The sequence below is a fragment of the Scylla paramamosain genome, chromosome 1 (genome assembly GCF_035594125.1).
Source record: "Scylla paramamosain isolate STU-SP2022 chromosome 1, ASM3559412v1, whole genome shotgun sequence".
NCBI lineage: Eukaryota > Metazoa > Arthropoda > Malacostraca > Decapoda > Portunidae > Scylla > Scylla paramamosain.
In genome coordinates, this window is record NC_087151.1 from 31,994,586 (window position 1) to 32,005,259 (window position 10,674).

Sequence of the window (10,674 nt, forward strand, 5' to 3'; positions counted from 1 at the left end):
TTGTTATTATATATATATATATATATATATATATATATATATATATATATATATATATATATATATATATATATATATATATATATATATATATATATATATATATATATATATATATATTATATATATATATATTATTTTTTTTTATTTATTTATTTATTTATTTTTTATCATAGTTATCCCTCATGGGTGGCGTAGATGTCAGTGTTAGCTTGAAGCACACACACACACACACACACACTATTTACTTTAATGAGAAACACTACAATGGAGAGTTATTGTTTCCTGATTTAGTTATTTCTCTTCTTTCACACTGCAGGTCCTGTTTATCCAATAGAGAGTGGACACGATACATGAGCAGAGAACGGTGTCCCTGTAACTGCCAGGAACAGAGAACTAGCAACCGTGTATATGTGTGTGTGACGCACTGCGATCTAGTGAATTACACACACACACACACACACACACACACACACCTGAGGGCAGGATTGCTAGCTTCTGCTCCTACCGTCAGGGTTGCAGCGTGAAAGGAAATTAGTAAATCACATGAATTTTATTAATTTATGAATGTCCTGGATGCGAGACGCGGGAACACTTATTAGTGCTTAGATTATTTACATAATCATGGTAGGTAATGGTGCGTCGAATAAAATGTTTTGGTAATTGTGCTGTGCGCCGATATTTTATTTCCAAACGAGAGATGTGTAACCCTCAATGGCTCAAACTCTTGAAGTCCTTGACTGCGTCCTTTCAGCGCTTTACGCAACAAAAGCCGAAGAGACAGTGCTTGGAGATATGATGACCACCATGCCATTGGCTGGTGCTGCTTATCCAAGGAAGGAGTTTACTCTCCTCTCACTCCCCCCCCTGCTGTTCCAGGGATAGGGAAGTGGCGTCATATTGTGTGTGGGGAAGTGAATGAGGAAGGTGGAATCACTGCCATCTTTTAAGTGTCAGTCCCGAGTTGGAAGGCAAGGAAGCAGATGAAGTGGATAACCGAGCAGCATGCACCTGTACCTGCAGCGGTAGTCGCATCACGAAGTAGACACTTGTCACTTAGTACTTAGATTGTAAAGAACTGGGGTCTTGGTAATGCGAATAACCGCGAGCTGTTCCGCCTATATACCGAAACAGATGTATTTGAGATGTGCGAACTCGTCCAGGCCGTATCTCGACCCCTCCTTGCCCAGTCCCGACTGTTTGAAGCCCCCGAAGGGCGCCTCACACGAAGACACCATTGCCTCGTTCACGCCCACCATGCCCACATCCAGAGCCTCCGCCACCCTCCACACTTGACTCACATCGTTGGAATAGAAATAACCTGTGAAAGAAAAGAAAGAGCAGCGTCATTACCTAATCATGCAGCGCTCGAGTCATTGATATAGTAGGGCGTTTTTAAATGGACGCACCTGCCAGTCCCTTATCTGTTGTGTTTGCAAGCCTGATCACCTCCTCCTCGTTCTGGAACGGGATGATGGCAGCGACGGGGCCGAAGATCTCCTGAGTCGCTACTGGCATGTCCATCTTGACCCCAGTTAGGAGTGTTGGGGCGTAGAAGAGGCCGCCTAGAGAAAGCCCTCCTCGCACCGTCTTGGCTCCGGCTGACACAGAGTCTTTAACAATCTTCACGAGCTGCCCCGAACAAAATTAATTAATCACTTTACTGTGCTCACAACCCCACGAAGTTTATTACCAAATCATGAGAACACTTGGTATCTGTCTGACTATTGTAATTCTATTTGTAAACCTAATCATTCCTACTGACGCGGTCGAACTGTCGCTGGTTGATGATGGGTCCCTGGTTGATGCCTTTCTCCAGGCCACGGCCCACCTTCAGCTCGGCGTCCATCGCGGAGGCGAAACGAGACACAAACTCATCATGAATGGACTCGTGCACAAAGATGCGGTTGGCCGTGACGCAGGTCTGGGGCAAGAACATTCGATTTTTTTACTCTCTTGAATTGTGAAACAGAATACAAGTATTTTAAGTTAAGAGTATAGCGCCATGGTAATCTCTTAGAAAATATTGTCAATGTACAATTTGTGTGCTGCAGTCGATAGTAAAAAAAAAAAAAAAAAAAAAAATTACCTGACCAGTGTTGCGGAATTTGGAGGCCATCGCTCCCTCTACGGCTCGAGTAAGGTCAGCAGACGGGAACACAATGAAAGGGGCATCACCTCCAAGTTCCAGGGCAAGCTTCTTCACTGTCGGGCCGCAGCGGGAGTATAGCCACTGTTAGGAAAGAAGAGAAAGGAATGCAGTGTACCGATCTGACTACAGCTGTTACGAATATCCATTTGAGACTCACCGTTTTCCACTACCCTTGTGTACATATTTATTGTTATTTGCCAAAGAACAGAATCCCCCCCTTTCTCTCTCTCTCTCTCTCTCTCTCTGGTTCATGTCTCAAATTTTCATGTAAATTGCTTACGTATATGAATACAATTACTGATTTATTTTACATGATGAATAACGTATATGTTAACCTTTTAATATACAATCTGACATACACCTTGCACTATCCGTAAGAAAGTAACACCTGCAGGTACACGAAAATGTTTAATCACCTGGCCAACAGCTGTGGAACCAGTGAAAGAGAGCACCTGCACGCGGGGAGAGGCACACAGAGCCGCCCCCACCTCCTCCACCCTCTCTCTGGAGCATGGTACCACGTTCACCACCCCAGCAGGCACCCCCGCACGTTCACATATCTGCAAGAAGAGAGCCACGTTTGAAGCATACTGAAGGATTTCATAAAGGTGCAATTTGTCGACTCTGGAATAGTGAGCGGGCGGCAGACGTTACCTTGGCGAAGAGGAGGGCAGTGAGTGGCGTGTCCTCAGCAGGCTTGACGACACAAGTGCAGCCAGCAGCCAGGGCGGCGGCCACTTTGCGCCCAATCATGCCGATGGGAAAGTTCCACTGATTGGAAGAGAATAGTTGAATTTTAATGTGCTTTTATCATGAGAATGCAGACGAAAACCCTGCATGTAATTAAAGAGTGGACTCAGTATACTTCCTTGAGTAAATTGTAATTCATGCAGAAATGATGTCTGTCTCACTGCTGTTATAAGTATAAAATTCTACAGGTATTGCGCAAGATTTTGGTGTCTTTATTATTTTGGTGGAGAGGAGGCGATGAGTGGAGGACGATGGCACTCGTGTTGGCTGGGACACGTATTCTGATCCTGCCATGTCCGAGTGCCTAAAACTTGCCTTCCGCTTTGCTAAACTTGCAGGCAGACTTGTGGCGTGACTACGCGTTGAGAGAAACATGAAGAACAACAGCCTCATGCCACTAAGCCATCATTTTTCATGATATTAATAAGACTTAATATAATTTATAATGAGATTATTAGTTATTTAAACACACGAGTTTCTCTGTATTGATTGGGAAATGAATGCTGTAAAGAGTGTTCTTTTGGAAGATAAAAAAATAGATAATGGTCGTGCAAGGATGCATGGCGAACGATGCCAAGAAGTGACTCGGGGAACAAACATCGTATCTTCACACTGACCTCCGCCCTTGACCCTGAGGAGGGAGAAGGTCGTTCATGTGTATCCTTTCCACGGCTCTAATGGATCACAGTGGAAAACTCCCATAATGATGGCGGGGCGTGCTGGTGATAGGAAGACGCGCGCGCGCGCGCGCGTGTGTGTGTGTGTGTGTGTGTGTGTCAAGAGATGGCGTGTGTCCATCGCTTTGAGCTTTACTCACTGGCGTGATGAGGGCGGCCACCCCGACCGGTTGCCTCACGGTGACCAGCCGCTTGGAGGGGGAGGGGCTAGGAATGGTTTCACCGTAATGCCTTCGAGCCTCCTCAGCAAACCATTCAAAGAAGGATGCCGCGAATCCCACCTCCCCTGTAGCCTCGGCCAACGGTTTCCCCTGAGGAAGAGGAGGGTCAATAAGGAAAAATTTGCGCGTTGAATTCTGTTACTTTTAATTCTCTCTCTCTCTCTCTCTCTCTCTCTCTCTCTCTCTGTGTGTGTGTGTGAAAGCAGTACATAAATTTAAAGAAAATCATTATGATTTGGTATTAAAGAAAGGATATTACGAGCTTCACACCTTGTGGGTGTGCCACAGGGACTAGTATTAGGGCCATTGTTGTTTTTAATATATATCAATGACTTGGATAGTGGAATTAATAGTGATGTTAGTAAATTTGCGGATGATACAAAGATAGGTAGATTAATTAGGTCAGAATCGGATGCCATCGCCTTGCAGGCAGATTTAGATAAGATGAATGAATGGACAGACAGATGGCAAATGCAGTTTAATATCAACAAATGCAAAGTATTTAGCGTAGGTAGAGGAACCCACACAGTAGGTACAGAATAAACAACGAAACTCTGATAGGTACAGGGTAAAAGAAAGATTTAGGCGTTATAGTTAGCTCTGAACTCAGTCTAGGAAAGCAATGCACAGAAGCCAGAAACAGGGTAAATAGGGTATTAGGATTAATTTTTAGGAGTGTTAAAAGAAGGCCCGAAGTAATATTAAAGTTATATTTGGCGCTGGTCGGACTTCATCTAGACTACGCTGTGCAGTTCTGGTCCCCACATTACAGGAAAGATATAGGTCTATTAGAATCAGTACAGAGGAGAATGACTAAAAGGATACAGGGGATGAGGAGTATTCCTTAAGAGGCGAGATTGAAGCTGTTAAATTTACATTCTTTAGAGAGACGTAGGTTAAGAGGGGACTTGATAGAAGTCTTGAAGTGGTATAAGAGTTATAACAAGGGGGATGTAAGCAAAATTCTTAGGATCAGCAACCAGGATAGAACAAGAAATAACGGGTTCAAGCTTGAAAAATTTAGGTTTAAGAAAGAGATAGGAAGAAACTGGTTCTTAAATAGAGTGGTAGATGAGTGGAACGGACTCAGTAATCATGTTGTTAGTGCTAAGACATTAGAGAGCTTTAAGAGAAGATTAGACGGGTTTATGGATGGGGATGATAGGTGGAAATAGGTATATTTCATACATGGACTGCCACGTGTAAGCCTAATCGCTTCTTGCAGCTTCCCTTATTTCTTATGTTCTTATGTTTTATGTTCCGGTTTTGTTTCCCTTGGCCAGTGACCCTCTTACATAAACACACACACACAAACACACAAATAAACACACACAATGACGGGAGCACGCTCGCACCTACATTTTCCCTGCTAAGCACAGTGGCGATGGTGTCCTTCTCCTGAAGCAGACAGTCCCGCACCTTCAAGAGAACTGCGGCGCGCTCCTTGGTGCTGCGCAGCCGCCACCCTTCGAAAGCTGCCGCCGCTGCCTCTGTGTCAGTATCGGAAAATATGTTAACTTTACTAGTAATGTAACTGAAGGATCTCCACTGTCACCACTGTTACCACTCACTGCTATCATCAATGTCATCGTCACCCACAATACATATCGTTAGCACCGCCACTGCCGTCATCACCACCACTGTCCCAGCTCTGCTCCTGCCCGATCTGTCACCTTCTCCAGTCATCAGCACTTTTACCATCAACATCAAAGTTTTCAGTCACTATGCTCAACTGTCTTGCTGATCATTTGTTACGCCATCGTCACAATGATATCTGATAGATGTCTTGATCTTTAAAATGTCTTCAGTGGTAGCAAATGATTAATTTCCTTTCGAGCTGAAACTCGTCTTTTCTGTGTTGTTGTTGTTGTTGTTGTTGTTGTTGTTTGTTTGTTTGTTTGTATGTGTGTGTGTGTGTGTGTGTGTGTAAGCTAACGCGTGTGTGTAAAAACTGAAGCCGTACACACAGGAGGCGAGTGTTTAGCGGCAACAGTAATGTTGTGATCCGCCGCAGCGTCATCTGCCTTTCTCTTACCGATTGCGGACGTCACTTCCCCTGCAGTGCAGTCCGCTACACGGGCAATCTCGTCGCCCGTGGCAGGGTCCGTCACGGGGAAGGTGCCGCCTCTGCCGTTGATCCACTGACCGCCCACCAACGCTCGTGTTATCAGCTCGTCACTCATGCTGCCGTCGGGGTTCACCGCTGTGACTCTGGTGCCCTCAGGTGAAGTTGAGCCTCGTCTTTCTCACGCTGTCTTGAAGGCAAAATAAGTCGATAATGTTATGTAGATTCAGGAACAATAATTATTACATTTCGATAAGCTAATTGAGGTATATTAATTAATGGAATACTATAGATGTTATACGTTTCAATGGAAAGTCACACAGTGTCCCAGCCTTGTCATACTGCAAGTGGTGATTTTCATAATGGTGTGAATGCATATCCCAGTATCGTAGATGTAGGCGACAAGAGATCAACACAACCTGCCGCTTCACTCACCTCGCAGAAAGGCGCCACGAGACTGAAGGTTCCCTGGTAACCGTTAGCCGGTCTTGCTTATCTCATCGAAGGCTGCGGAGAGTAAAGACAAGTCATGGTGAAGACTGTTTCGATGGGCTATCAACCCTTATTATCTGTTAAATCATGTTAACTATCGTTTGAGTATCGCTTCTTGAATTCTTTTGTTTCTTGAAGAGATATATTTCTATTTATTATTTATTTTTTTTCTTTTAGTAATGTGTTTTTGTAGGTAATCTTTTAACAATGGAGTTTCAAATGTTGTTTTATTTATTTATTTTTCTTCGTTTTATGGTGTGTTCTTATCTAATACTTCAGTTTACCAAGGTATTTTGCTGTGGTTGTTTTAGACCAAATGTGTCTTTCTACCACTTTTGTTTGGGATTTAGCACTACACTATTACAAAGTATTACATATGTTTGGACCATTAACAAATACCTGTACTATATACATGTAATGTTTGTGGTCAATAAAACATTTATCTATCCAATATCTATTTAACTTTTATAGTTTGGTAAGGAAATAAAGCAAACAAACAAGAAGCAATTAGTGTGCTTGTGTAAGTGTGAAGTAAGTTCTTATTTCTTTCCCGGTACAAGTTTCCAGCCTCCAACTGATTGGCCGAGCTTGTGACTCAAGTGATGCGCACTGGGCATCGGCGTGACGCTCGGCACGTTTCACAAGCTACCCAGCAATGTACACAAATAAATTTATCACATTATCTCATCTGTAGCTTGTATTGGCGGTGGAGTGTGCGATTTGATTCCACCAGTAATCAGTAAACCAGAGTGATCGTATATTATTGATGTATTAGATAGAATTTTCAACACTACCTAAGTAAGATAAAGGAAGTTTATAAAATCTTCATGCATGTCATTAATACTTGTCGACTTCCCAGTGAAATAACTACTATCTGTGTCTTAAATTCCACTAAGAAAGAGGCATCAGCACACCCTGGAACAAACTTAGCTTTCATCTTTTAGGTATTCTACTGTTGCCCTCAGCGTTTAGATTTTGTAGTGTTTCCAACTCCGCTATTTAAAGACAGACAGAGAGAGAGAGAGAGAGAGAGAGAGAGAGAGAGAGAGAGAGAGAGAGAGAGAGAGAGAGAGAGAGAGAGAGAGAGAGAGAGAGGGATGCCACACTCGACTTCGATTCTTATCATCAAGTTAGATGTTAAGATAAAATCCACTTCTTCCTCCCCCATTTGTCCAGCCTCTCTCTCTCTCTCTCTCCTCTCTCTCTCTCTCTCTCTCTCTCTCCTCTCTCTCTCTCTCTCTCTGGTCGACCCCTCCTACCGAGATGACAGTGAGCATAAAATGAATAATCTTCCAGCATCACCTGCCTGTCAGTCGCCACGATCACCGTCACGGGGGACCGGGCAGAGCGAGATCAGTGTGTTCTCAAATGTTTGAGTCTTACCTCGTTTTGTTTTAACAGTTCTAGTGAAAGATATCGATATTTCAAGGGTGTTTGGTAATGGTTTAACATTTTAGTAACGAATCTGCATCATCAATGGGGAAAAATACCTTCGTGAATACCAAAATAATTTCTGTTGCTTCTGAAAATATTCCTTACGAGAAAACAAAGCGTTTACAAATACGGATCCTTGCAGAAGCTGGATACGCTGAGGGAACATGAATATAATAGAAAGAGAGCTAATGAACGTAAATTCTTGGTCAAGAAAATAAGAGTACGGAAAAAAAAGAACAGCGTCTTAACTCGTCTTGTTTTTACAGCTTTAATAGAACATACTGGTATTTTCAATGGCGTTTAGTAATAGTTAAGCATTTTAACAATAAGTTTCCATCATCAATGGGGAAAAATACTCTTGTGAACACCAAAATCATCTCTGTTGCTTCTGAAAACATTCCTTACGGGAGAACATAGCGCTTGCGAATATCGATCCTTGCAGAATCTTAATGCGTTAAGGGACCATGGTGATTAATATCGTAGAGAGAAAGAGACAATGAACGTAAATACTAGATAAAGAAAACAAGGGTAGAAAGAACAAGCATTGAAGTTTAGACTGGGGTGTTTTAAGGAGTCACTGTAAGGTCCTGGTAACACATGACCCAGCGAGCCAGGCAGGGATGCAAGTTTACGTGCTGCTGGGAAGGGAGGTATGTGTTGTATATGAACCCTACCAAGACCTACTCATCCGATCTCACTCCTGCTTCCGTGGGTCTCTTCTGTGCCTTCTGCGATTGTTGTTGTTGTTGTTGTTGTTGTTGTTGTTGTTGTTGTTGTTGTTGCTGTTATTGCTGTTGCTGTTATTTGTTTGCTTGTTTGTTTACTTGCTGCTGTTATTGTTGTTGTTGTTGTTGTTGTTGTTTATTTGTTTGTTTGTGTGTTTGTTTGTTGTTTGTTGTTGTTGTTAACTTCATGTTGACATAAGTTTATTGAACGAATTGAATGATAACATGTAAGAGAGAGAGAGAGAGAGAGAGAGAGAGAGAGAGAGAGAGAGAGAGAGAGAGAGAGAGAGGGAGAGAGAGAGAGAGAGATATATATATATATATATATATATATATATATATATATATATATATATATATATATATATATATATATATATATATATATATATATATATATATATATATATATATAAAAGCTCAGGAACTCTGCTATAAACTCTAGTGGCACCCAGGCAGCAGGCTTCATGCAAATAGTGCACAGGAGAGCTAGATGTAGAAAGGGGAGAAAAAAAAAAGATAAAGAAACACCAGAGTTTTTATCCCGCGGAGATGCAGGACGGCTCGCGAGGGAAGTGAGTACGGCGCCTCCTCTCACGCTGGCTGCAGTACTAATCTGTCCCCCACCAAGTCCTCACCGTGGAGGCCACACCACGCCCGGAAAGCGCCGAAACTAAGGATTTTTCTTTTCTTAGAGAGAGAGAGAGAGAGAGAGAGAGAGAGAGAGAGAGAGAGAGAGAGAGAGAGAGAGAGAGAGAGAGAGAGTTTGCTTATTAGTTCCTTTGCACTTGATTATTTTTAACTAAGAAATTGAGGCGTTGTGGTACAATGGGACCACGCGCGCTTTGGGGGTGTCCACAAGCGCACTGGTTTGAATCCCAGCCACGGTCCGAGGATAGGAAGAGCATCCACTTAAGGTAACGGCACCTAAATGCCACATCCAAATTCCTTCGTTAGGAGGCACCGTCCTAGCCCTGATAAACCTGGGAAACCGGACTTAAAACTGAAAAATAAAGCAAGGAACTGAGCGTGCAAGTAGAAATTAGAGGATACACGGCTGAACTTTTTTTTTCTTCTTCTTTTCTAACCGGAGTGGAGTATGAAGGGGCGAGCGCGGAGAGGTGGTGCCAGCGGCGGGGGACGCTGGGCGGAACAATAAGAATAAGGACAAACATCTCGGCGGAACAAAGTGCCAAGGCGGGAGGAGTTATGAAGTTTACATTGAGGCGTCGTGGAGATGGCCGCGAGGAGAGACAGGGAGGTGCATTAATGATGAGATGGAAGGACGAGGAGGACGAAGAGGAGGAGGAGGAACTACTGTTAAAACTCTCTCTCTCTCTCTCTCTCTCTCTCTCTCTCTCTCTCTCTCTCTCTCTCTCTCTCTCTCTCTCTCTCTCTCTCTCTCTCTCTCTCTCTATATATATATATATATATATATATATATATATATATATATATATATATATATATATATATATATATATATATATATATATATATATATATATATATATATATATATATATATATATATATATATATATATAAAGAGAGAGAGAGAGAGAGAGAGAGAGAGAGAGAGAGAGAGAGAGAGAGAGAGGGTAGGCATGGCAACAAGCGTGAAGATCACTATAGTGGTGTGAGTGAATACTGAGGGAGGCGATAAAGGGCAGGGCGGCCAACAGGGTGCTGGAAGGTGAGGAGTGAGGCGTGCCTGGGCCCTGGTGCGCGCCTCTCGGCCCTCTACCTGCTCCTGTGGGTCCACTCGTCTCTTCTCACCCGAAGCATTTCAAAGAGCGAACGGAAACGTAAAGTAGAGAGGGAAAAAAAAAAAGTATATGAAGCGAAAATACCTGACACAGAACGATGATCTGGAAATACGTTGTTTTCTTTCGTTGGCTTCACAATCCAATATGAGACTAAGAAAAGTCAGCGATGCTGATTAATGTATGGATATCATTCTTACCAACAGTAATTATTCATCATTAATCCACAGGCAACTCTGCGGCAGAGGCAGCTGCTCACTGTGACGAGGCAGCAGCGGGGAGAGGAGGAGAGCCACTGACCCAAGTGGTGGTAGAGGCGGTGGTGGTTTAGGCGGTGTGTGGGTTCAGGGAGTGTGTGGGCATAATGATCGAGGAAGACTATATCGCAATCA

The 10,674-nt window shown here is 43.0% G+C and overlaps 1 protein-coding gene across 3 annotated transcripts; it reads right to left on the minus strand.

Annotated features, from left to right (window-relative positions):
- Nucleotides 1-538: 538 nt before the first annotated feature.
- Nucleotides 539-6,385, minus strand: LOC135104026 (succinate-semialdehyde dehydrogenase, mitochondrial-like). Of its 3 annotated transcripts, none has more exons than XM_064010894.1 (10): nucleotides 6,301-6,385; nucleotides 5,836-6,055; nucleotides 5,160-5,290; nucleotides 3,720-3,890; nucleotides 2,807-2,923; nucleotides 2,569-2,712; nucleotides 2,090-2,233; nucleotides 1,766-1,924; nucleotides 1,410-1,632; nucleotides 539-1,321 (listed from the first exon to the last, which is right to left on the minus strand). In XM_064010894.1, exons 2-10 carry the CDS (start codon nucleotides 5,981-5,983, stop codon nucleotides 1,119-1,121), a joined length of 1,440 nt encoding a protein of 479 aa, XP_063866964.1. In that variant the 5' UTR covers nucleotides 5,984-6,055; nucleotides 6,301-6,385; the 3' UTR covers nucleotides 539-1,118. The 3 variants fall into 3 exon arrangements, with proteins under 3 accessions (XP_063866964.1, XP_063866972.1, XP_063866981.1); XM_064010902.1 differs by having other exon boundaries at nucleotides 5,836-6,051; nucleotides 6,301-6,368; XM_064010911.1 differs by having other exon boundaries at nucleotides 6,208-6,302.
- Between the last annotated feature and the right edge of the window lie 4,289 nt (nucleotides 6,386-10,674).